This window comes from Adiantum capillus-veneris, chromosome 18 (assembly GCF_014529385.1).
Source record: "Adiantum capillus-veneris isolate H3 chromosome 18, ASM1452938v2, whole genome shotgun sequence".
NCBI classification, from domain to species: Eukaryota; Viridiplantae; Streptophyta; class Polypodiopsida; order Polypodiales; family Pteridaceae; genus Adiantum; species Adiantum capillus-veneris.
This window is the reverse complement of record NC_140948.1, coordinates 3,865,684-3,893,565: the sequence shown is the minus strand read 5'-3', so window position 1 is coordinate 3,893,565 and position 27,882 is coordinate 3,865,684. Positions and strand designations below refer to the sequence as shown.

At 44.6% G+C, this 27,882-nt stretch overlaps 1 protein-coding gene across 1 annotated transcript in view; it reads left to right on the top strand.

Annotated features, from left to right (window-relative positions):
* Positions 1–25,179, top strand: part of LOC147435158 (peptidyl-prolyl cis-trans isomerase CYP18-2-like) — a 55,372-nt gene extending 30,193 nt beyond the window's left edge. The window contains exons 4-6 of the mRNA XM_086488266.1: positions 24,260–24,397; positions 24,490–24,640; positions 24,713–25,179. Of these exons, the coding sequence (XP_086344392.1) occupies positions 24,260–24,397; positions 24,490–24,640; positions 24,713–24,799 (376 nt within the window). The 3' untranslated portion in view covers positions 24,800–25,179. The remainder of the gene's footprint in view (positions 1–24,259; positions 24,398–24,489; positions 24,641–24,712) is intronic.
* The last annotated feature ends 2,703 nt before the right edge of the window (positions 25,180–27,882 follow it).

Sequence of the window (27,882 nt, the reverse complement as noted above, 5' to 3'; positions counted from 1 at the left end):
CTATGGTTGTATTTCCTTCGAGGAGATGGATTGACAGCTTTGTTGTGCCTTGTGCAAATGCACGTTTTTCTTGGAATCGACGACGAAGTTACCTATTCGATGGGTAAACATGCTGATGATTCAATTGCACCTTCGTACCAAGTTGTTGATGACAGAGGGGGATTTCATTTGTTCTAGAAGCAGTGTAAGGTGCAGCGGAATAAATGTTTGCGCTTTGCTCAAGATGAGTGCTCCGAACTGTGCTCAAGGTTCCTTTTGTTCTTATGGAAGGGAGAGCCTTCCGTTCTTAATTAGAGAATGCTGTGATCACAAACAAAGTGAATGGACACTGTGCGTGCAAGTGTATGAGACTGAGAGATAGAGAGAGAAGAGAGATACGACACCAGAGACGTTGTAAAACCCTCCTCCGAAGGCCCCACTCTCGTCGGCGAGAGTGGTCTACTTATGATTGCACAATCTGGTACAAACTGAATGCATATGACTGATGCAAGTCTAGGCTATGTCGACGATGACGACAGGGATGGCGACACTGACTAAGGGCTGAAATCTGCAATCTTTTATTTGCTGTCCAAAAACGCTATGGGCTGAAATCTGCTGCTGCCGAAAAATGCTGATTTTGGGGCTGTTTCCTGATGATCTTTGTTGCTGAAAAACTGCAGGTCTTAGGCTGAAAACTGAGGTTTCCTAAAGGCTGAACTGCTGGTCTTTCCGGGCTGAATCTGCTACTCTTTTAAGGCTGAATTTGCAAGTTCTTCATGGCTGAGAAACGCTGCATGCTGAGGTTGTGTCTGCTGAAAATCTGCAAACGCTGGGATCTTCAAAAACTCTAGCTGTTGAAGCTGCTGTTGGCAAAATCTTAGTGCTTGGAAACGCTAGGTTGCGGCTGTGGATGGCGATGATGCTGAATGTGAAAACGCTAGGGGAGATGGTTCTTCTTGCTTGGAGGGGGAACCACCAAGGTTTTGCTTGAGAAGTTGCCTGCTGAGCTTGGCTCCTGTTGCCTCTTCTGCCATTTAGTGCTAGCTTTGGTTTGCTTATATACAAACTTAGCAAAATTGCCCTACCTACTTTCCAAGAAAAGTCACTTAAAAATAATAAGTGAAAAATGTCAAAAATAGGCAAAATAGGCTAAATGCACTGGAAAATTCCCTGAAGGATTTTGATGGATTGTTGTGGGAATGCTTATGATCATGCTGTGTGCAACTAGAGGATATGCACCTACACTAAGTGATTGGGCATGCACGGTCTACGAATACTCACAAAAGTGCTAGATCACTTCTAATCTAGACTGACTAAACTGACTGAACCCTGATCATGCTGAAGCTTGTCCACGGACAATACGGTTGGATGTGTCACGTGACAAGCAGAGGATGTTCTTTAATTTTTTTCTTTTCTATCCGAGAATGGAAGTTTCAGTTCCGGCTTTAGTTGATGACACTTGTTCATCCGGTATGCAACAGACTAGGTGCATGCTTCAGTGTGTATGTTGGAGTTGGCTTCGACAGGCAAAGGGGGATTGTTCTACCTCTAGTAGCACTTCTTATATGATCATCCGACTTTCATGGATGAGATTTAGAGGTGGAGCATGTGTTGCCAGATGCTTAGCCGATACTGACAACAATTAGAGGAGGTTTTGTCAGATTGTGGGCTACTCCTATCTCCATGTTCTCTCTTCATCGATGCTAGTGTGGCCTTTTGTGAGCTTGTCAGTACCGTTTTGTGAGCTTTTGTCCTTTTGTGAGCTTGCCGGTATCGTTTGTGGGACAGGTTTGCAATCTCTTATGGGCAGTACTCTTGATGTTCGTTAGCAGATTTGACACGATCCTTTGGATGACAAGTTTGCACGCAGTGTCGGCAGTTGGTGGGGACATCTAGTTCCTATTTCTATAGTCAAAAACATTTTGGTTTCTTCTCCCTTACATTCCTTTGGAGAGCTTTAAGCTTGGGGCAACCCATTCCAATCTTTGTGGGCACGTTGCAGGTGCCCTAGGCAATTCCTTTACTCTCATCTTGGTCATTAGTGTTATGTTATACTGTCCTGTTCGTTGGATAAGTCAATGAGCCGGCATCTATTCCAAATCCTTGCTTAGACTGTCTCATAAGTCTATGAATAGAGTCAGATTTCTGTTCCAAACAATATTGTTGAATCTCTTTTGGCAAACCACAACATAACGCTCAATCTGGTCCCTCAAAGTAATCTTCCAAAATGAGGACATTGGCAAATAAGATTAAGTATCCCAAAACCTCTGACAGCAGTCATCCAACGTGTCTTTCTTAGTCATCCTCAAATAATGCCAAGGTGTGATGACATCTTCTTCATATTCGTTTGATATCCAAGTTGACATGAAAATTCTCTTGAATTTCACCACGTTGTAGGTGCTTCTCTGCGTAACAATGGAGTACACCACCATGTCTGTGCATTTCCTTTCAAGTAAGATGCCGCCCTTCGCAGCTTGGAGTGTTTCGAGAACCGACCTCCTAAGAAGGCAATGTCAAAACTGTTGTATAGACTCTAGGGCTAGATAGGTGTCTTGATAGCCTGAAAACGTGTCAAACCTGACGTCCTCACCCAGGACAAGCTCTCCTCCTCTGTGCTGCTAGATGGCCTTCCATGTCTTCTAGTCTGTTTTCAGAAATTTGCTTTTCTTGCTTTTTCTCCGCTTCTTTCGCCTTTTCTCATCCTCACTGTAACTAGAGGACGACAAACTGTCAGAACTCTCTGAAGATGAAGAAAAATCTAGGCCATCCTCGAAATGAGCGCGCTTCTTGGATTTGCTTGCCACCTCGAAAGTCGACTTCCGGCCCAAATAACGGAAGAAATCCGCTGATTTCCTATTCTTCAGAGAGTGCTTCAAGACTTTCATTATCTGGTTCATCTTCTTTTCAAGAGCTAAATCGAGCTGTTTCTGCGAGAGTATAGTTTCCGCTTTTTTGCACTCCTGTGTCCTATCAACTTTCTTCCCAATCTGAAAGGAGAATCATGGCCTCTCACCATCTCGAGTGAATCTTTTTACATACTTGTCAACTTGTAGTTGACGTTTGTATTCTGCTCTGGCAAAATTCCCCGTCGGAAATTTGCATGAATCTTTGTTGATTTCTTTAGTTCCTGCGTTGGGTTTCGACTTTTCTTCACTTGCTCGTTGAGAGGTATTGTCTTTGTTAGATTCTCCGCGAGGAGCCATTTGTGCTCAAAAGGGATTGGATCCTCCGTAGAAGAAGAATCTTTCTGAGCTCTAGAGAACTCCAAGCGAGAAATCAATAGCAACACACTAACAGAAACTGCAAAAGCACTAAACTTGACAAGAGAGAGTGAGAGAAGGAGAGTCGACACGGCATGACGAAGTTCGGAGTCAAATTTAAAAGCACTTTTACTCAAAAGCATCTGCTAACAAAAGCTAGCATTGAAAACTTCTTCGTACAGCCTGCAGGCCACACAGCAACACCAATGCAAAACGCAGAAAATCCGTACAGTCCTGCCACGTCATTGTTTGTACGACGACCTGTCGCGTCAACGCGTTTTGCAGAAATTAGCTTCAAACTTTAAGCTTTGGGTTTTTAGGGTTTTAGGGATTTTAGGGCCCACAATCAATGCTCATAAGCTCTTTAAGTTGATAGGCATCTTCTAGGTTCAGCTCTTCTTGTCCTCTCGGCCATTTCTCTTCGAGTTGGGCATGCCACATCATCACTTTGTGACACTTATCCCTAGACTTGCATGTAGTTTCTTACAAGTGGATAGTGGTCGTTCTTGGACTAGGATTGTTGGCCTGCCTTGACTAAGATTCCCGAGCCTTGCTTAGCAGAAGCTTCACACTATTAGTAACCTCTTCCAACGTGGCATGCTCAATTGGAAGAGAAATGATCGAGTGGACAAGATAACCTGAAGAACTAAACCTAAACAAACTTCAGAGCACTGGCCGTGGGCTAAAAACCCTAAATATCAAAAGCTTGACCTCTGAAAGTGATTTTTGTAAATAGCGTTGACATGTTGACGTGGCAGGTTGTACAAAATTGCTGACGTGGTACACTGTCTTATGGGCATAAACCATAAAGAACCCTAGAGTACACATAAGTTCTTGCGGAGAATCTGACAGAGATAACACCTTTCAGTAGAAAGGCGAAGAAAAGTTGAAACCCGGTGCGGAAACTGAAGAAAAGAATGAAGAATTGGGCAAAATTTTAGGCGGGAAAGTTCGCCAGAGCAGAGTACAAACGTCAACTTCAGGTTGACACGTGTGTGAAAAGACCAATGAAGTACTCCTAGAATCCGAAATATGTGAAACACTTGAAGAATTACCTGATGGATGAGATTCATGTGAGATGGCGTGAGGGCATTGATTCTCCTCTCAGGTTGGGAAGAAAGCTGAGAGACAAGCGAAGTGCAGAAAAGTGAAAACTGTACTCACAGAAAGAGCTAGACAGAGCTCTTGACAAGAAGATGAACCAGATAATGAAAGGCTTGAAGCACTCTCGAAAGAAGAGGAAATCGACGGATTTCCTCGATTATTTGGGTTGAAAGTCGAGTTTCTAGGTGGCAAGTAGACCCAAGAAGCGTGCTCGTTTCGAGGATGACCCGGATTAGAGTTTGTTGTTCTCTAGTTTCAGAGAACATGAGAAAAGGCGGAAGAAGCGGAGAAAAAGCAAGGAAAGTAGATTTATGGAAAAGTCTAGGAGGCATGGAGGCCATCTAGCAGCTCAGAGGAGGAGAGCTCGCCTCTCCTGACAGTGAACTAATGAGCAAGAAGACCAAGGAGTTCAAGGAAGGGGGTCAAGCCGCTAGGTTGAGACGTTCTCAAGCTACGAGGACACCCATCGAGCCCTTGAGTTCATACAGCAGTTTGGCGTCGCCTTCTCTGGAGGTTGGTTCACTGAACACTCAAGGTGCGAAGGGTGGCATCTTACTTGAAAGGAAATGCACATACATGGTGGTACTCTATTGTTATGTAGAGCAGCACCTGCGACGTGGGTAAAATTCAAGAAAATTTTCACGTCAACTTGGATATTAGACGAATATGAAAGAGATGTCATCACGACTTGGCAACATTTGAGAATGACTAAGAAATATACATTGAATTACTATTGCTAGAGGTTTTGGGATACTTAATTGCCATTGTCTTCGTTTCGGAAGATTACTTTGAGGGACGAGATTGAGTGGCTTGCCAAAAGAGATTCGAGAGTATTGTCTAGAACAGAAGTCTGACTGTATTCAGAGACTTATGGGACATACTAAGCAAGGATTTGGAACGCATGCCGGTGCATTGACTTATCCTACGGACAGGATAGTATCCACCTCACAGGCAAGAGTCTTCCAGTGAAGAGAATGAATCAGGGGAACCGGATGACAACTCATCACAAGATCCTTGAACAACAAGGGAATCAAATGGTAGCGCATCCGAGGGTTCCAACGGACTAAGGGAATCGGATGCAAGTTCATCAGATGATTAAGGATAAGAAAGGGGATCAGATGATAGTGCGTCTCAAGGTTTCGACGATTGAGATTGACGTGCCAATGGACAAGGGGGGCTACCCACAGGTCGCATGGCACAAGGAAAGAAAGGAAAGGGAATTAGCTAGTAGATCAGAGAATTCCACAGATCTAGATTAAGGTGCCAAGGACGGGGAGCCCAGAAGGGCTAGCGGTAGGTCCTAGGGCACGAGAAAAGAACAGGTAAGCTAGGTTCACCGGATAATTTGGTCAAGGGTACTTTTTGGCCCTCGATGCATAGTGGATGGAGAAAGAGAACCTCGCAAATTCTCTTTATAGAGAGCTATACCTTGAAGCTTTTGGGCTATTAGTAGTGTCTATCCCAAAAGTTACCGATGAATCATCAGGTTGAATTTGGTGCGTGTGGATTGCACAAGAGGCTCCACTTCCTTGTCACAGATGGCCTAGATTGAATAAAGTCACTAATTTTTCTTTGAGATTTTAGGGTATTGACGGACTGACAATATTTTGCGGAGTGACTTTATGAACTGTGTGCACTGAATTGAAAATTTCCTTGATTAAACTAAAAACATGTGCTCTTTCATGTGTGTATCAATAGAGACATGTAGAGAAAGATGAAATGTCTGCAACATTTTGTTTGATGAATGATTTGAACTTAGTGCATGTAGACATCTGTTAGAGATCGGTGAGATCTGTATGTGATGGGTAAGTGAATGAGAACTGAATGTGGGCCGAATGAGATTCTAGTGCATCAAGATGTCTATCTAGATGAGATGACTGGATACTTTGAGTGCATCGAGAGTTCCGGAAGGATGAGATGGTTGCACAGTGATGTAGGTGCATCAAGAAATCTGGACGGAATGAGATGGCTAGATTGAATGATTGAAAACACGTTGTTCATTGTGAACCGAGTGTCTAATTTTGTGAATTGCATGCTATGTGGATGTATTGTCTTGTGGGGATGGTCATAGGCATGGTTTGCTTGATTGAAATGTGAAATGAAAAGATATGAGTATGATAGTAACAAGATTTAGTAGATCAAGACATTCGTGAAAAGATCAGCGTGGTTTGGATGTGATTGTTAAATGGTTACAATGATCAGGATTTGTATCTGAGACCCTCGACAAAAATGATTGATTAGTGACTGATGTCTTTGTAGAAGTGTTGGAATGGTGGAGTCTGGTGCATGAGTACATAGAGTCGGTGTCTATTGAAGAAAGTTTCTTTCCTTTGATTGTTTTTGTAGGCGTAATCGAGGGCGATTACAATTCTTTCAAGAGGGGAGAATGTCACAAATTGATGATGTGGCATGCCCAATTGGAAGAGACATGGTCGAGAGGACAAGAGAAACTGAAGAACTGAACCTAAATGAACACAGAGCACTGGCCGTGGGCCAAAAACCCTAAATATCAAAAGCTTGACCTCTGGAAGTGATTTTCGTAAATAGCGTTGACATGCTGACGTGGCAGGTTGTACAAAATTGTTGACGTGGCAAATTGTACGGATTTTTGTAAAATGCACTGTTGGTGTTGACATGGCAGGCTGTACGGATTTCTGCCTTTTGCGTTTTTGGCCGTTGGGCATTTGTTACGAGATGCTTTTGAGAGCAGCTGCTTTTGGGTGAAGTGCTTTTGAACCTGATGCTTTTGGGGCTCTGCTTTTGGGCATCCCTTGTAAGTTTATAAGAGCCCCTTGGATCTCTCACTCTACAGAGCATATGCACGTAGAGTCTGAGAGCAGAGGACCCTCAGGAGTTGTACTTTGCTGTGAGCAATAATAAAGAAATACCGAAAGGGGCGCTAGTCTTTGGGGCGAGTGCTACTGGGCGCGGAACTTCGCTGTGACATGTCGACTCTCTCTCTCGCTCTCTAGTAAAGTTTAGTGATTTTGAAGTTTTTGTTCGTGTGTTGCTATTGATTTCTGGCTTGGAGTGTCCAAGCTGTTGGGGTATAGGCGCCTGTGCCTTGCCCAGCTGCCCAGAGTCTGGGCGCCCATTGACTTGTATACCTTATACATAGCATAAGTGTATAGGGGGCTGCTCACTCTTTTGGAGTCTCCCCACCCACATCGTGTTGTGTGTCTCCTTCTCTCTCTCTCTCTCACTCTTCGTCTGTGGTGCTCCCCGATCTCCTTCAATTGGTATCAGAGCGTAGGTGCAGAGGGAGCGCGTGTGTGCACAGTCACGACGACAGCGGAGAGCCAGTTTCATTCCCAAAATCGCGTCTACGCGCGCGCGCACTTTCAAGAGTGCAAACAGGGTTTCGACTTCGGCATCGGCAAATTCAGCTTTCCGAGAGCGTTTCCACGAGACGTCCTGGTGTTTTACCCCCCTTTCGAAGCCATTCGAGCCATCAAAAACTTCATTCGAGCTACGGTTGAGGAGCTGCATTTTTCAGCCCTCTTTTGGCAGTTTATGCTGCGTTTTTGGGTCGAAACGGAGGTTTTTTGGCATAGCTTTCACACCTGGACTCGGATACATGTGATCCAGGAGTCTACCTTGGGGTTTTTGCACGCTCCGGACGCGCTCGTCACATCAGAATTTTAAAATTCTGAACGCTGAATTTTCTGCAGCAGCAGTTGTTTATTGTGTGTCGAGGATTCCACACATGGTTTGCTCTCATATGTGAGAGTGACATTTGCTGCAAGTTTCCTCACAGGTGGGAGGATACGATGTATGCCTTATGTGGTTTGATGCTCAGGGAGACTAATGTGATTGCATTTTGAGCTCGGCAATGTATGTCTCGAGCATGTTTTTTGGCAGTCACAGGTAGAGTAGATATTTGTGTACTAGATTTGCAGGTGTTTGCAATGATGTATGCAAAGTGTGGAGATTGGTGCATGCATTTGGAGTGCGGTTTGATGCGCTTTGGTTGCTCATGGTTTTGAGCGTGTAGTCAGTTTGGTTACTTGTTTTGTGGCCGTTTTACTGACGAAACTCTGGCGAAATTTTCCAAGGAGTTTTATGCGCATCATTTATGCGATCTAGGTAGAGATTGCGGGTTGCACTCAGCATTTACGTGCGGTGTTCTCTGCAGGTGGGAGATTTGTGAGTGTGTATACATCGATATCGCACATTGTGGGCTTGGTGATTAGCTAACGGGTTTGACAGGCGTACAGTTATCTTGCCACACTCACAAGAGTGAATGTTGTGATGTATGCTTGTGTGGCTACGAGCTAGGTAGCCGGATTCGAGCACTAATGGCTTGAGGTTTTTCAGCAGGTTTTAGCTACAGGTTTACAAGTTTACAGGCAGGTTTGAGGGCTTATTTGGGTGCTGAATTTTCAGCCATTGTTTCCTCTTTGCAGGTGTCCATGTATGGCTCAGTTGTAGGTTGATCTGGGACACGTTTGTGACTTGTTTATGCAGCTGTTTAAGAGCTGAATTTTGGGGCTGTTTTGGGGTTGATTTGCAGCCATATCTTACAGCCATATTTGCAGACTTTTGTTGATGCGATTCGAGCCAATTTAGGGCTGATTTGGTTGACATTTGCTACTCATTGTTGGTTGCTCTTTTGCGAGCATTATGACTGATTTTTCATTTGACTTCCAGCGTTATGGTCTGACACAGTTTGATGGTGTAGATTTTGTTGCTTGGAAGGAACATATGCTTGTTGCATTGACGGATTTGGGGCAGGATAAACCCTTGCGTGGTTTATCGGCGAAGCCCAATTCTATGCGTGATGATGATTGGCAGGATCTTGATGAGTTAGCAATGTCTACGATTCGTTTGCATCTGGTTGAGTCTGTTGACTGGCAGGTCTCGAGGGAGACTAGAACTCATGCTTTATGGCAGAGTTTACATGCTATGTACGCGACATCCATGTCTACAGGGGAGTCTAGTCCCACTTCTATGTCCATGGGAGAGATTGGTCCCACACGCAAGTCTCGACGGCATAGAGACTTGACATGTTGGCATTGTGGACATAGAGGGCACATTAGGCGTCGATGTTTCAGGCGTTTGAGACAACGGAGGCGACAGATGCGTGATGCAGATTTGGGCATGACAGATGCTAGTGAGAGTAGTACGGTGGTTACTGAGTATGCTTGTGACAGCGATGTCACATTTACATCTAGCTTGTCTTTAGACGATCTTATGTCTACGGATTGCATATCGGATTGCACATTGTCTTCACATTGGTTACTAGATTTAGATGCTACTTTCCATGTCACGTCGCATCGTGAGTGGTTTAGCACGTTTTCTAGTGGGAGACTTGGTTGTGTGCACATGGCTGATGGTGCTGTGTATGACATTGAGGGTGCAGGAGACGTATGTTTGTCCTTGTCCAGTGGTATGAGATTTACCCTTCGTCATGTGCGTTATGTGCCAGATCTGAGACGGGATTTGATCTCAGTCAGACAGTTACGGGATAGTGGATGTCAGGTATCGCTGCTTGAGCGATCTTTTGCGTTGCATTTGGGTTCACTAGTGATTGCGAGAGGTGCCAAGAGTGGTACAGGTTACCCATTGCATGTGGATCACGGGAGAGACGGTGTTGTCTCTGTGATCATGCAGCCAGGTAGAGAGCGAGAGAGCAGGCGAGTCTCTTTTGCTCATGGGTTGCAGGGTACTTTGCATGGAGTGCAGAGTAGTGAGCTCGTTGTGCACACAGTTGGGGCACGACTTGAGCAGTCACATAGAGAGGTGACAGAGTCAGACATGCATGCTTTGCTAGTGACTGAGCAAAGCAGAGAGTCAGTTGTGCGAGATACTTCTATGCAGGATAGATAGGTAGAGCGGTCTTGCTCTAGTGAGTCACGACAGGAGGACGTTGTGCAAGAGTCTATACATACGGAGTTAGAGCATTAGAGCTCTAGTGAGTCACAGCAGATTGAGTGGTCATGTTTGCAGTGGATGATTGCAGAGGAGGCTGAGATGTCAGCGATTATGCAGTCATTCCTTCTATGCTCGACAGTGAGCATGGGGATATAGTTGTGCAGGATATGTCTTCCAGCAGACACCTAGAGCAGCTGGTTTGCTCTAAGGTTGCACGACAGGTTGATGCGTCTTTTGTGGACAGTGAGGAGATGCATGTGGCTGACACGCCTTGTCAGTCAAAGATGCCTATTGCCAGGGATATATATGTTGATGCATGCTCCGTAGAGCTAGCAGGGCCCGCTAGCATTGCATCAGCATTCGGTGGTCTCATGTATGAGATGTTGATCTTGAGACCGGATATCGCAGCTGCAGTGGGAGCATTTGCAGTTGGGGTTGTCAGTCGTTTGTTGACTGATGATGGCATAGTGCACGAGGGAGATATGCAGGTATTGCGTACATACTTGCAGTATGTGTGCGGTACGTCTGGTGGTGTATGGACTTACACGAGAGCAGGACAGCCGGATGCACACGATCACAGCCAGCCAGTGGGCATCGGTTGAGAGCGGTTTTCTCTCACCTTTTGTAGTCTTTAGACTAGGTTCCCTTGCTTAAAGGCACAATCGCCTTTAAGTGGGAGGTTGTTGGGGTATAGACGCCTGTGCCTTGCCCAGCCGCCCAGAGTCTGGGCGCCCACTGACTTGTATACCTTATACATAGCATAAGTGTATAGGGGGCTGCTCACTCTTTTGGAGTCTCCCCACCTGCATCGTGTTGTGTGTCTCCTTCTCTCTCTCTCTCTCACTCTTCGTCTGTGGTGCTCCCCGATCCCCTTCACAAGCCTGTAATACATTGGCATCAGGCAAGTGACTGACCGATCGACTCAACAAAGATTGGAATGGACGACCAAAACGTTGCCTCATACGGAGTTTTACTAATGACACTAGAAGAAAATTGCTTGGACTGAGGCTGTCGATCATTCACATATGACTCAAAAACATCGAAGGCTAACTGATTGTAAATCTCAGTTTGACCATCGAACTATGGATAAAATATAGATGAAAAGCTTAAAAATCTCAAATAGTACTTGCCAAAATGTGACGTAAACTTGACATCTCTATCTAATACAATTGACTTTGTAAACCACAAAGGGGATACCAATGCTTAATGAACAAACGTGCTATTTGTCACAAACTGTTGACGTGTCAAGCCACTGAATACCTAAGCCAACTTGGAGATCCCGGCCGAGGGGCCTAAACCCTAAGTGAAGAAGCAAAGCAACAGATTGTACGGACGCCTGCAATTCACGCTAACATGCTCATGTGGCATTTGTACGAAATTCGGAAACTTTTGATGACTACTGACGTGGCAGAACTGTACGGATTTTCGTGTTTTTCGTTGACTGTTGACGTGGCAGAACTGTACGGATTTCCGTGATTTACGCTGACTGATTTTTAGCGCCAGCTTTTGGAGCAGTTGCTTTTGAGTTTGAAGCTTTTCACTATCACTGCTTTTCAGGCCAAGGGCCTTTAATTATGAGGGTAGGGCTCATTCTTTGACATGCTTCTGGACGAAGGAGCAGATGATGGAGTACTGGCTTGTACTTTGATGATGCAATATAAAGAAATAGCGAAAGGGGTGCCAAGGTTTGTGGCCAATACTCTCTAGGGTGGAATTCCGCCACTTCGTGTCTCTCTCTCTCTCTCTCTCTCTCTCTCTTTTAGTTCAGTTGCTATTAAAGTGCTAAAAATTTGTTTAGTCTGTTCTTTTCCATTGGCACGTGGTGCCCGTCTTGTGACAATGGTATCAGAGCATCATGCGTGTGCTTTTCTGAAAGCATACCGGTCCCACAAAAGAGCAGACAGAGCAAACCAGAGACTACTGGAATTTTATCTGAAGTATCTTCGGGTCCCGATTCCGGACTTATTAGCCACTCCCACCCTTACTTCATCGCGCATCGGACGTGCTCCCATCTTGACTCTTCGCCGCTCATGTCTTACAGGGCATAAGCCATTAAGATCACTTGCAATAGAAGGATCAAGATTTGTTTCGAGCAGCTATTTTTCTCAGATGCAGTGGTGGATGTCTATAGCTACCAAGCCGCTCACTCCAAGGACTTGGCAAGCTTTCAAGAAAATTTTTGCCCGAAGTTATATGGCTTTTGGCAGAGTGGGGTATCCTAAAATGCTTGCCATGGAAACCCTAGCAGATTATACCTTGAAATTTATCGACATCTCTCAGTAGATGTCTCTTGTTGAGTTGATAACCTTGGAGGTCCGGTGTGATTGCTATATCTTGGGACTACCATCGCTGTCAGAGGAAGGTTGTCTGTCCAAGAACTGATGGACCATGCTGTGGTCGCCTAGGACCTTATGAAAGGGACCTAACCCTAATTTTTGGTGCAAGTTTCAAGATGGAAAGTCAGTTAACTTTCAAGCTCGATTTATGTCGAGATTGCTTTTTAAGTTTGAGTTCTGTTTGAGAACTTGTTTGGTGATCCTGTTTGAAATTTGTTTGAAATGGATGGTATGTTTTTTAAACCTGTCTTGGTGCCGATTTCAATTGTTTGACTATGGTTTTAATACTGGTTTCAATGATTGGTGATTTTACTCCCGGGTCGAGTACAGAGAAATGATATTTGAGAAAGCTTGTTCATACTCATGGCCTGGACCCTTGTGGTTATTTGCGGGGGGAGAATTGAAATGTTTGAAAAGTGTTGTTTTTACTCATGACTCGGACCCTTGTGGTTATTTACGGGGGCAGTATTGTTGTTGTTACTCATGGCCCGAACCTGGATGGTATTTGTGGGCGGGGAGAGGGTATTAAGAAGTCTGAGTGGTGGTTACTCTCAGCACCTCCAAACGACGCAGGCTGTGGTTTGGGGGGCGTTTGGTTGTAAAAGGCCTCTATATCTCATGGCTTGGACCTTTTTAGTTTATTTGTGGGAGGAGTGACGAGAGGTAGTCATTGAGTAGCTTCATACCGGAGACCGTTTGTCTTGGGGGAGTGCTAAGCGGTGCTGTTTGTTGTGTCTTGTAACATGCATATGGGAGCATTTGTGTTGCATTGTGATGTGCCAACCACTGAAAATTCCTAATTGGATGAGATTGCCTCGGTATGTAATTTTAGTGCATCAAGACACATGTAGAAGATCGGTGTTGTCTGGGTGTGATGGCTAATATTACTACGGCGGAATATCAAGAGTTTCGATCTAGACGAAAGGAGAAGCCAACTCCTTGATCAAAGAGTTGAAAGGAGAAGCCAACTTCTTGATCAAAAGAGCTGAAAGGAGAAGCCAACTCCTTAAAAAAAAAGAGCAAACTGATTGTCCCTCGGAATGACCCGTTGATTTCTTTTTGAGCTAACTTGAGTTGTTTGCAGATATGCTGTAATTGCGGACGATTACTCTCTTTCAAGAAGGGGGGATGTCACAAATTGCTGACGTGTCAAACCATTAGAGACCTAGGCCAACTTGCAGATCCCGATCGAGGGGCCTAAACCGTAAGTGAAGAAGCAAAAGTAGCAGATTGTATAGACGCCCGCAATTCACATTGATGTGCTGACATGGCAACTGTACGTAATTCCGGATTTCCCACTAATTGCTGACGTGGCAGAACTGTACGGATTTTCACGTTTTTCACTGACTGTTGACATAGCAGAACTGTACGGATTTCCATGATTTACGCTGGCTGATTTTCAGCGCCAGCTTTTGGGCCAGTTTGCTTTTGAGTTTGAAGCTTTTCATTGTAATTGCTTTTCAAGCCAAGGTCCTTTAAATATGAGGCTAGGGCTCATTCTCATGCTTTTGGACGAAGGTGTAGAGGATGGAATACCGGCTTGTACTTTGATGATGCATATAAAGAAATACCGAAAGGAGCGCCAAAGTTTGGGGCCAATACTCTCTGGGGTCGAATTCCGCCACTCCGTGTTGCGTGTCGTCTCTCTCTCTCTCTCTCTTAGTTCAGTTGTTATTGAAATGCTAAAAGTTTGTTCAGTCTGTGCTTTTTTGTTGGCACGTGGTGTCCGTCTTATGACACTATTGCTTCTGCTCTGATTGTAGTCTTCAAAGGAATGAGCATGCAAAACTTACTGACGCGATCAACATGGTGAAACACTGAGTAGTCCTTTCTACCTTTTCCAAAGTGGTATTTTGAATGAGTATTGTGGACCTTGACTTAAGAGCCAAGATTGGTCCTGTGCAGCTCCACACATCTGCAACTCGCTAGCTTTACTTGGAACATAGTCAATCAAACCACCAAATTGCTCAACAAATTGGGACCATTCAGCTTGAGGGTCACTTCAAAGTGCACTAGGCATCGACTGGAGCCACTTGAGGGCTTATGGTCAATACAAACAAAAAAATCTCTATCATTCAAAAAAGGCTTCTCATGCTTTATAGAACGAATGACAAAGAGAGGTTCCTTATCGTGTACTAACTGATTCTTTTCTACACTATTTAACTCTCTATTGAGAAATACAAATGGATTGCGTGCCTTATCCCCTGTCAAAGCATGAGAGTAAGAGATTAGTGGCAAGGAAGGAATGCCCTCCTCACCGCGAATGACACGAGAGAGGCACCCTCTTGAGAGAGAGAGTATTATCTTTTGAATGAACTAGTGGATCTATCTCACGAAACCACTCGATGCCTAGAATCATATCATATCCAACTAGAGGAGACACAATAAACTTGTGAAGAAAAGCTATATTTTGAATTGAAACTTGTACCTTAAGACATTGATGCTCGATAGAAGAGTACATGCCAGGAGTAAATCTAGAAACCTCAATGGGATCCATTGGAATAGCTACTAAAATGTGCGCTCTTCACGAGAGAATTGCTACTCACATCATGCATATTACCAGAATCATACACGATTACAATGCCATAACACTATATGAGAAACACATTTCATAACACTATATGAGAAACTCATCAGGATGATCATTAGAAACTTGGGCACATTACTTTGCTCTAAAGCAACTTTCTTCTTTTCCATACTCGGTTCGCTCTTCAAGGCTTAATCAACCTCTAACTATTCCTTTAGCAGATTTTTCATCAAGAGTCAACTCGGGGGTTTCCAGAGTCTTAGCCTTTCCTTTATTATCACTGTTAGGTGAAGAGCTCTGTGCCTTAGGTGTAGTGGAAGATTGAGAAGAAGAAGAGTGATTGTTATTCCCATTGGTTCTGCGGGGTATTGAAAGGCGACTTGTTCCCCTTAGGCTCACCTGTGTTGGTGCTTCATTTCTTGCTCGAGAGCAATCCTTACGACATCATTGTAGTCAGTAGGGTGGAATCTTAACATCATATTTGATGTACTTTTCTAAACCAAAGAGGAAAATCTACTTGCGATCATCGTCCGACTTACACAATTGAACACCAATTTGCAAAATACGGTTAGAAAAAGACATAATTGGAGTCCCATTTTGCGTGAGATCTCGCCAATCCTCTTTCAATCGACCTAGGTATTGCGGTAGCATAGAGCGATCTTTGAGCTTACCTTGGAAGTTGATCCAAGTATAAGACAATGACTCACCATTGGCGGCACGCTCAAGATGCGTGGCCATGTGTGCCTCTTGCCAGGCTTGATACCAATTTATGGCATCACGCGACAAATACGTGGCAACTGTCAAAACTTTATTGTTACTGCTTTTCTTATTAGTAGCAAAGTGAGCGTTAAATTGATGCAACCAAGAATAAATCACCGATGATCCATCTTGCCATTACTCGCTGGAAGTCAACTTTTAAGTGGTTGGATTGTTGGAGTCATCGTCTCTATCTGGTAGAGTGACGATTCACCAGCTTCTTTTGGAGGATCTCCCTTCGAGGGGGGGAATTGGTAGATCAACTTTGGCATGCGTTGATCTCTCTGGTTTCATGCTCTAGCTCCATAGCTATCCGCTTTCCTTCAACAGCTATCTTGTGAGCTTCACGTTCCCTCTCTAAAGCCAATCTTTCACGTTCAATTGCGGCCCGTTGAAGCTCCTGTTGTTGCATCATCTTCATCATCGACTTCATCAAAGCTTCCATAGAGTTTGGTGTAATCTGTGGTGAGGATGGGGATGGAGGAGGAGCCGGAAACGACCCTCTTGGTGTAGGGACTTCTCCTCCAACTTCAAACGTATCACATTCACGCAGAGTATCCATTCCGCTTCTCGTGATGGTTCTTTAGGTTCTTCTATTTAGTGAAGATATTAAAGCACTGTCAAAGAGCTCTCATACCAATGTTAGGTGTAGCGGACGTGATTGATGGTGACAGCTCAGGTTGAGTGCTCGGTACATACACAAGGTTCCTTTTACTTTAATGAGAGGGATGTGCAATAGACAAAGAGAGAGAGAAGAGAGAATGCCACTGAGAGTGAAGGTTGAGAGAGAGAGAGAGAGAGAGAGAGAGAGAGAGAGAGAGAGAGAGAGAGAGAGAGAGAGAGAGAGAGAGAGAGAGAGAGAGAGAGAGAGAGAAGGAAGACAAACACTAGATGGGGTCCAAACTTCCTTCAAGGGCTCCCCTCTCTATTGATAGAGAGGTATTTGCTTTAGATTGCACAAATGTTGATACAATGATTATAGATGCTAAGATGTTGATGGGATCTTGCCGTAGATACTTGGATTTGAGAGGCTGCCTTGCCTGGGATATTGATTGATGGGTGAAGAGATGCTAGGTCGAGCAATGGCTACAGGTAAACCTCACAACTTTATTAGTGCTTGTCACTTATTAATTTAATAAGTTAGAAACTTCTAATGATAGGTGCTTCACATACTAAACTACCTAGGTCAGATAATAGTGCTAGGGTTTTATAATGTGAACACTCCCCAGTGCCGACACCTAGCAGACATTGGCAGTGTTCATGTGCAATTAGAGGGTATGTAACTAATCTAAAGTGTCTAGACATGCACGTCCTACGTACAGGCTCACAAAGGTGCCATAACACTTCCTAGTATAATGGGAATGGCCTATGAACTTTGAGAATAGCGGAAATAAGAGAATTAGAGGGAGCATTTTTGTGAGATTACTTTGAGAACATAGAGGGTGAACTTCATTGATGGTAGCAACATGAACATAGTACTTAATTAACTTGGCATGAACAATACTTTTGCAAGAGAGAGTGTATTAGAGAACATGACAATAGTTGAGGACCGGATTTACTTGGAGCCGGTCCCCCCTCCAAAAGGCGTTTGTATTATAGATTCTCTCATCAAGAGAGACTTGGTACAATACAATCTTTGTGTTCCTTTTGACCTTGGTGATGCTATGAAGATGGAAAGCTTCATGCATCACGAGCATAACATAAACTTTGCAAAAAGCATTAACTATCTCAAGCCTTAGTCTCAAGGCCTCAACACCTTCGAAGATGGAGAGAGCTAGTGGGGAATGAGGGTAGGGAAGAGGTAGAAGAATCAATTTTTTTTTTCCGGAAAAAAGATCCTTCTATTAGTTAATGAAATTGCCCATGGGGCTATAAACCTCTCTACAAGAGAGGGCTACAACAATCATGATGGGGAGACTCTCCCAATGAAAATACAGCATATGTACAATGAGGCTAAATCAAGAGATGGGAGGAGGGAAAAGCCACACAGGTGGACGGTAATGCCATTTGAGTACACCCTGGACCATGGTGAAGAAAGGCCCAGGACGCCAGAGTCAAAAGAAAGCCTCTCTGCGCTCCCGCATGCTGTCAGAGCTGCCCTGGAGTTTGCGAGCTGTCCTCTGAGAGTATGGATCAGCTCTAGCCAAAGATCCCGAACAGTCTCTGCTGGTGGTACAGGGTGAGCCTCGAAAATGCGGAAGCAGCGGGTCCGCTAGATGAACCAGAGTGTCAAGCCACTGATGAGCTCCCAACACTCCTCTCTCTCACTGCACCAGTCTTGTGGAGTAAGCTCTGTGGCAGGCTGGAGTGTAGGTCAACCCCCCTGCATCACTATCATCTTGCTGGGTGGAAGATAGCTCAAACGGAAGTGTCGGGCCCGTGAGGATGGACCAAGCAGCTGCCCCCCAAGTGTATTGCCGAGCTGTGGAAAGAGTTGGCATCAACCGAAGAACACGAAGCCACACCTGCTGTGCCAAAGGACAGTCCCAAAGACAGTGACGCTGACTCTCCACAAGATGGTCACAAGCTGCACATGCGGCCGAGAGACCACTATGTACAAGCCAACTTCCAACTGCTGTAGCTCTGTGTGCGACCAGCCATTGTCTCAGCTGTCTGGAGTCCCACAACCTCTCCCAAAAAGCTGCCAAGAACTCAGCTATGAGACCCTCCTCCTGCCAATGAGGTGCTGCAGCAAGGCGAGCCTCTCTCTGTGCTACCAGTATGTGACGTCCTAGTCGAACAGTGTATTGAAAGAAAGGGACGCCTGGGTGGTCTGCAAAGGAGACAAGGTCCCTCCAAAGCCACTCTCCAGGATCTCACTGTACTCGTGCCAATGGACAACTCTCCCAAGCCCACAGTCTCCAGTGTCCAGTCTCAAGAGCTGCTGGGTCGGGATCAATGACACAATTTCTCCCACAGATGCCCACCACTCGGATCCTCCGAAAACAGCACTCTGCCACCTGGGGGGCCTGTACTACAACTCGGTGTAAGCGTTCCTCATTCCGTAGCTCGAAAAACAGGGAAGATACAGTCTTTGAGCAAGCCCGAATTGAGATGATAACCTCCAGTCGCGTGAAGGCTCCCATCCACCTGGGCGTTGCTGACTCGAGAGGTGTGAGCCACTCAGCTAATACTGCCTCTGAGATGTCCTGACACATGCTCTGCACCCCTCTCATGCCCTGTAGCTGGAAGCCCTGGAGCTCTTCTGACAAGCCTGAAAACTGTACCAGTCACCTAAAGAGCGTGTTGGATCCTCTGCCATGGGACCCTAGGAAACATGAGGCCGACTACCAACCAAGTGGCCTCTCTGAGTGCTAACCATGGGTTTCTAAACAAGGGGCTGTCTCAGGCGCTCCTCCGTGCAAGTAGGCTAACGTTGCTCCAGGCCTCGCCGCAATTGCTCCCAAGATCGGAGCAAACTCACAGCGAAGCGGTCCTCCAGTCTCTTGCTCAAGCCAACTCTGCGCATCTCTGTGAAAATCCATCTGGTTGAAGGTCGCCAGTGGCCTCCAGCCTGAGGCACCCTAGCACTAAGCCGTTGAAGCAAGAACTCCTTCCAGGGCTCCTCACTTGGAAGAAGTCCTCTGACGATGAACTTCCCAAGAAGGGCTTTGATCTGCTGTGTTGGGTCTATGATCCCAAGCCCTCCCCGAGAACAAGGAAGAGTGATGACCTGCCATGCCACTTTGGCCCGGGCTATTTGAGTGTCACGCCCTGACCAAAGGAAGTTCCTGATCAGTCTCTCTATTTGGCTGATACAAGAACTCGAGAAGATCCAACAACAAGTGATGTACCACATAGTAGCCAACAACACCTGGCTGGCCACTACAACTTTGCCAGCCAGAGAAAGTCGTGCGAAGCTCCAATGTAACAACTTCCTCCTAATAGACAGGAGGAGGGGAGCAATCTGCTGCTCGAGAGACAAGTCTAAACCAACTTGACAGCCCAAGTACCGAATTGCAGTCCCTGGGGGAATCCACCTGAAACCCTCACCTGGCATCCTGTTGGGCATAGGAGCACTACCAACCGAAAAAGCCAGTGTCTTTCTCCAGTTGATCAATGCGCCAGATGCACAACAGAAAGTCTCAAAAGCCTGCTCACACCAGCCTGCTCACACTTGAGAAGGTTGGCCTCCTGGCCATCGAAGTACAAGGCTGAGTCAGCTGCAAGCTCAGCGTCCAGTAGCTCATCTCCCCGTATAGGAAGTGCTAAGCCATGTAAACCAATCTGCTGCGACACCAAAAACCTGCTCATCGCCTCCGCATAGAACAAAAAGAGGAAGGGAGCAAGAGGACAACCCTGTCTGACCTAACATGTGAGCATGAAGCGATCACCTCTACCTCCAGCCATAAGTACTTGATTGTGTGCCCGTCTGTACAAAGCTGACACCCCTTTGATCCAAGCATCTGAGAACCCCATCTTGCGTAGAGTGCCCTCTAGAAAATCCCAGTCAACTTTGTCGTAAGCCTTCTCAAAATCGAGAAGAAGAATAACCAGATTCTCACCACGAAGCCGCGCTAGGGCAGAAGCCTTCCAAAAAGTAAAGATGTTGTCAAGGATACTACGCTCCTTGATAAAACCTGTTTGAGTCCCATGTATAATGCTCTCTAGAAGTGGCTGGATCCTCAAACTCAGAGCCTTGGCAAGAAGTTTGTAGGTTGAGTTGAGAATGGTGATGGGACGCCACTGTCGAATCTCATCCAAGGAGCCACCCTCCTTGGAAATGAGGTAGATCAAGCCCTTAGGCATCTCTCCTGTGTGCAGGATGTACTGAAAAGTACTACAGAGATCTGGGCGAAGCAAGTCCCAATACTCCAAGAAAAAACTGGGAGTCAAGCCATCCTCATCTGGACAGCTACCACGGGGTAGTGCACTAAAAGCCATGTGCAACTCCTCTAGTTGAAGAGGCAACTCAAGCCTCTGACGCATCTCCTCAGTCACAAGACAAGGCATCTGTGCCCACACCTGCTCTTTGCATGCATCTCGATGCTCTGACTGAGGCTCTGTAGACAGTAAATCACGGTAAAAGTCAGTAGCAACTGCACGCATGTCCTCTGGCTCTGAAGCAACTGACCCGTTGGGTCTCCTCAACTGAGTGACCTTGGCATGCGTATGTCGGGGTCCCACTACCTCAAAGAAAGCACCTGTCACTCTGTCACCCACCTGGGTCCACTGAGATGCCTGTCGATGGAAAGCAAACTCATGGTGCCTCTCCTCTGTGCTAACAAGCTCCTGGCGAGCCTGCTGTAACTGCTCCTCTAACCAAGGACTGTCTGGATGTTGCTCCTGCATCCTCTGCAAGGAAGCAACGCCTCGTCGGAGACGCTGTTCCTCCTCTCTCGTTGCAGCCAAGCGAGCCAAAGACTCCTGAAGAAAGAATCGACTAAGCTGAGCAAGTCCTGAGGCCACTCTGTCAGCAGGAGAATCCTGCATGTCTAAGCTCTCTGTCCAAAGAGCCTCCACTCGCTCTCTGAGCGTAGAGTCCAGCAAGACCCTCTCAGGGATGCGTAGCATCATGCTCCCCCTCCTCTGCCTATCAGTCACTGTGAGGATCACTGGTGCATGGTCCGAAAAGGAAGTCCCTGCCAGAATGCCAATTATCCCACCCAAGTCATAGAAGTGGTCACTAGTGTAGAAGCGATCTATCCGCGATAGATTCACTTCTCCCACTCTGCGGTCCCCGACCGAGAGAAGGCCAGGCTGTCTGGGGGCTTCACAAAGCTAGAATGCTGCCACACAACTGAAACCCTCAAAGTCAAACAAAACCTCTCCCAAGCTGCCAGCTCAACTCCATACATGGTAGTATGGCTACCACCAATCCTGTCAGAGGGGTCCTCCAACATGTTGAAGTCACCCCCTATGCACCATTGCTTTGTCTGCGGCAGCGACTCAACAATCTGAGACCAAAACTCTGCTCGTGCACTCGCCACAATGGGCGCATAGATGTTTAGGAAGCCCACAAGACAACCGTGAACCTGCATAGTGATCCACTGAGCCCTGCCTGCATAGTGATCCACTGAGCCCTGCCTGGCACAATAATCCCTCTGCTCACAATGGCATGCTGCAAAGAATCCGCAATAGTCATACCTACCCCGCCCTGGATGCCTCCAGGTCCAAATGCAGCTACCAAAAAGTCTCATATCGTCCACGCAAAAGCTGACTACAACGTCTAATGCGACTTTCACACAGATGATGCTCCTGTAGCATAAGAAGGTCAATCTCTCCTCCCACAAGGCATCGCTGAAGCTCCTGACGCAATCGGCCCCTTTGACACTGAAACTGGGGCCCACCTAATCCCTGTACGTTCCATGAGACGATCCTCATGGGGAGCGAGAAAGAACAGATGCTGCCGCAGCAGCTAAACCCGCTATCTTCGAGGTTGGCTTGGATGGGGAATAATCTGCATCCGAGCATCCTCGAGATAAGCGTGACTGCAAAGAGTGCCTAGCCCAAGCCCAAGTAGACCGAGCCGTGCGTAAAGCAACCTCCTCTGTCCATATAGGAGAGATATTTGGCTGTGAATGTAATGTTAAGGAGCTGAAAAATGCAGCCAGGTGCAGGTCTCCTATTGCTGGGGGGGGTGGAAGGGTGTAAAACCAAAGAGGGATGGGTATCTGGCAAAGTAAATTTACGGCATATTTGATGTGTTTTGGTGGGTAATGAAACTTCTCCAAATGGTATGCCAAGGTGGGTGCAACAAGGGGGGGCCAGATCTTGTACAATTGAAAGAGGGTTCTCAAAGGTAAAAACACCAGTTAACGATGGCTGATGCGAACATAACAAATTGGAACAAGTCACTGCAATGATATCTCTTGTAGAAGCCTCCCTCTACTTGTTGTATGATCTCCATCATCCAAGGTGTTCTTGGCCTTCTTGCGCTGATGTCAGAGCGGAGCTCATAGAAAGACTCTAAAGCCTTCTGCATGACTTTGATGGCCTAGATCGATGGCCTAGATCTAGGCAAGCGAACCAAATTAGTGCTGGTTCACTCTGAAATCCTCCCAACCTGTACAAAAATATAATGTCCAACTATCAAATGGGCAAAATGACCTAAAAGCGATCCAAATTACTACGAGTCTCTGACATAATAACTAGGTGAAACTGTAAATGCAGTGTACATACTACAGGGCCAAGGTGGCGGTACAACCATGAGATGCAGCCCAGGGACCCCCATCTTCTGGTGATACCACCTCCAATAGGATCAATGCATGATCTTAGAGTTATGAAAAAAATATGAAGAAGAAAGGATGGCACCCAAGTGAGCAACCTTGTTCATAAACTCCTTGATAAGCTTCCTTGTCGCTTTGAGCTTACCAAGATACTATCTTTCTATGTGAACCTTTTCCTGCAGTCCAACAAAGTTACAAACTATTAATCTTGTGCATGATAGATACAACATTCTTAACCCGTATGCAATGCAAGTCTGATCCAATGTCTATCCCCAGTGCGAGGCACCAAGAAACTGATGAAAGATCACCTAGATGCACACACACAGAAGCCTCTCTCTAGCTCTCTGAATTATGCAATGCAGAAATCCTGTCAAGAGGGCTCTCGGCTCGAAACACATTCATTCGTTAAAGAACTCTTTAGGATACAAAAGAGCTTAAGGAAACCCAGAACCTGCACACAACAGACATCTAAGAGCCTCAAGGGTTTCATGCTAAGCAGCCCAATCTCGGGATTGAACTGAAGTGTATAAGGGACCATAAAGGGCAAAGGCCAACCTTTGTGGAAGAAGGGCAAGATTTAAGCCCAAGCGAAGGAGAGAGGAAAGTTCACTAAAGGAAGCACGGCTTCAAAGCCATTTAGGGAAAGTGAGTTTGGCTCAACCTTACAATTTTTTCGTTGATAACTTTGACTCGTCTTTCTATTGCTGTAAAACTGGGAACACATAAAAAATTGGTGAAAAAGGTCAAGACTGGCCCAATTGACATACCCTGAGGACTTGCTAGGGTGGCCACGCCCTAGGTGCAAAAACCAAAGCCTAACCTTAAGCAGTAAAAAGAGGAACTGAGTGCTCACTTCTAAGAAGAGAAGATATTACATTGTGGAGATTGGATCAATGATGACCGGCAACTTATTAAGGTTGTCCAAGGGCTTCATCAATGGGGTGAGATACATATGTTTGATGAGTGCTTTTTAACAGAGACATTAGGGTGAGATACCTCTGTTCGATGAGTAGTGTCCTTATTTCTGAACCTTATGGTCGATGTGATGCTTTTGAAAAGAGTCAGTTTTTGACATCTTCGAGCTACTAAAACTTGTTGAACTTCAAATGATATAAAGTTAAGCATGATAATGACGAATTTTTGTTAATATTTCAAATCTTTGAGCATCAGGTTGTAATAATTTTATTTATGCATGCTGCGCTTTGTGCCGGTATTCACATCAGTTTCTCATCATGTAACATCTACTTGCAACAGTAAGAATGGCTACTACGACGGAGTGACCTTTCATCGTGTGATTAAAAATTTTATGATTCAAAGTGGTGATCCTCTGGGGGATGGGACAGGTGGAGAGTCCATTTGGGGCAGCACATTTGAAGATGAGTTTGATGCAAGGTTTGTATAAAAATGCTTTCTGGGTCATGTGAATAAACCCATCAATTGCCCTGCACATCTCTTAATGTCAATGGCTCTTTTGCTTTACATAGCTTGAAACATGAGCCGTTCACACTGTCGATGGCCAACCGAGGTCCAAATACGAATGGCGCACAATTTTTCATCACCACTGTGGCGACTCCTCACTTGGATAACAAACACACTGTTTTTGGGCGTGTATTGAAAGGCCAAAATGTTGTGAAGGTATGAATTCTGAGGCTCTTTCCAATCCTTAGTAAATCATAGAATGTTGACTTTTGAAATGCATTTGTGAAGGAAATTGAAAGTGTGGATACTGATGCAATGGACAAGCCCAAGTCCCCAGTTGTTATCCAAAATGTGCTGATCACAGATGAGCTATGAGCCTCAAAGTGGTCAGTGATCGTCATGTTCTGAAGCTATGGCCATCTTCTCATGGCCTACTGTTGAGTCAGTCTTGGTTATGCACTTGATCTTGGGAAACCAAAAATGGAAAGCCTACGACACATTTAAGCACACAGGTCAGGCTGAGTGTAAAAAACAAAGGATGAAAATTTTGTAGTTCATTCAATGCTTTTTTCAGGTTGGTCAGAGAACATTGATGATCCTCGTTTGAAAGCTGTGCAATTTTCTGTCCTCTATTCTACTCATGTATTTGTAATCTCTCATCACTATACACGGAGGTTCGTGAGATCCCTTTTAATGAAACAGTTACAATCAAGTTGATTCTTGGTTATAATGTAGCATGATTTTGCTGAGTAGAACCTTTTGAGCAAGTTCTCTATCTGATTAAGGTCTGTTTACATGTCACTATCTGGAATGATTAGCATTTAAAACTCTAATCGGTGTTTTAATTGGCAAAGCTTGATGGTTAGTGACTTTCTCGATGATTACCTTGAAATAGCCCGACATTTCGTCAATGAAAATATTGTTTGAGATTTTGTATATATTTTGGTATAATATGGGATCAAACTAGACAAATCACATAAAATATAGTGTTGGGGTCTTGGATGGGAATTTGAACCAGCACTTAAGATGGTCTCATGATCAATCTGTAGCAATTAATGGCAGCCCATTCTAAAGAATAAAATTTGGTCATTAAAAACGATTGAATTAGTTATTCTTGAAAGGGAGACACTTCAGCTATGGTTTATGGAACTAAATGCAATTGGAATTATATCCAGCATATCACAGGTTTTAAGGGTAGTCTTGTTTTTAGGAATTGTCACTAATATCATTCCACAAGAATCACACCAAGGCAGTATCATGCCCAGTAAGAGCCTAATGACTATGAAGACCTATTGTAAAGTTGCAATATTAGATATTTGTAATGTCCAAGAATTGATGTTTTCAAAGTCGTCGGGTTTCTGGCCGCATGTATAAGTAATCGTTGCCTCTTCCCTCAAACTTATGGTGAACCTCAAGCCAAATGCATGAGAAATCTAGCTCTTACCTTGTACAATCTTTTTTAGTTTGACAATGGGAAAATCAAGAATTCAATTTGGGAATAATACAAATATGGTTAAGTCGATGGTTTTTAATATTGTGCATGGAATGAAGCTAAAATAGGACTCATGTGGTGATTTCTGCAAAAAATTGGATTGGGTGATTATGGGTTTACCTATGTGCAGCCTAATTTGTTGGATGTCATTAAGTTGAGATAGGAAGCAGAAGTACTCTTTTGAAGTTTTAGCAAAAACTAAATGAGTGGTTTTGAGCAAAGCCAAAACCAAGCAAAGCCCATCAAGGAAACAACAACCACCAAAAGAATGGTATTGTAATGAGAAAATTGTTTGTCATTAGTTGTGATATAATATAAACAACTTACATATGTAGTGTGCTTGCACACACATATCTCAAAAAATCACCCCAAACTTCTAGCAAATGCGAGAATCTTTCCTTATTAGAAGGTCAAGTGAAGGATACTATTGTGTATGCATGTTTGTTTCGCAACAATGGAGTTTTCGCCTTTTGATACAGGAAACATAAAGAAATTCACTTGCCATACACGATAAATAAATCTAAAAGGATTTTTTTTGAGAAATATGAATCAAATAGTGCAAGGTACATAGGAAAGAAAGAACTTATCTCAAAGTATAAGCTTCTCTCTCTCTCTCTCTCTCTCTCTCTCTCTCTCTCTCTCTCTCTCTCTCTCTGCGCCGCTCATATGATCTATGTTTTTGTATGCTTGAATCTCTCTCTCTAGAGCTTGAGCACAATGGGTGCAAAATGTAGCCATCCCTTCCCCTTTATTAAATGCTACGTTCTCTCATGACCTATCGTCTTATCATTGGCTTGAACATGACAACTTCTTGTATTGTTTCGGTTCCCATTGTAGTGTAGTATCTAGAATTTTGCCCTGGGTGCTGATGTTACAACACCCACAATGGGATAAAGGACCTTAACTGCCAAACGCACTAGCACTCCCTCCAAGAGCTCATAGAATTTGGAAGGAAAGCAATTGATGAAATTTTTTTAATGCACAACTTCTATGAGCAAAATAGTGGGTTGGCATGGATATGCATACTAAATGACTAAAATAGTACATAGAAAAGGGTAATCTATCTCAATTACTTTTATAGCTTTGGCAAAATTATTTCCATGTTAGTTGGATTAAAAAACTTCTTTGCCTACCCACATTGGACATATACTCCAATATCAAACACACTATAATAAGTTCTTCAATTAATCTGTTTTGTTCCATAACAAGTGCATTTGAACCTGTGCATGTATGGAGAGGCTACACTCTTACCATTAGCATACCCTACAAAGCTTGATCGGATGAGTTGCTCAAACAAATACTAGTGGTTCCAGACCGGCCAACCCCCATCGCGGCCACCTATCAAGCTTCCATGTGCATATAAAACCTTTTGAATCTTATTATGAATATTTTGAGATAGGCCAAGCTCGGTAAGGACTTGTGGATGCCATTACTAGTTGAAAGCTTCTGGTACATTGCCACGGGGTTGCACAAAGACCCGATGAAACTGTGGTTTTGCATTAGCAAGTTTGGGAGTGGTTGCCGAGAGGTCAAGCCAACAATTCTCCCGAGAGGTCCAACTTAAAATTTTGCATTCGCTTGACCTCTCGGAGGAACTTGGGAGACCAACAAAAGAGGCATACAAAAGGATTGAAAACATCCATTGCCTTGCTCCCAAGACAGAGACTACCATTTCCTGCATTTTAAACGAGAATATTTACAAATTTTTTGGTTCAAACAATATACTTGAAGTTTGTCAAGCATTTAGCTATGGTGCCTTTGCTAGGCAAGGCCTCCAAGAATGCCTTGTTTGCAACTCAAGCTCCCACAAAGAGCAAGATGGCATTTCTAGATTATACATAATGGTGGCCTCATTTGATATGGATAATCATGGGATAATTCTTTGGAGAAGATATCTTTGGAACCTTGAGAACGACTTCACAAAATAGTCCACATTAACGTGTACTATTCATATTTGTGATTCAAT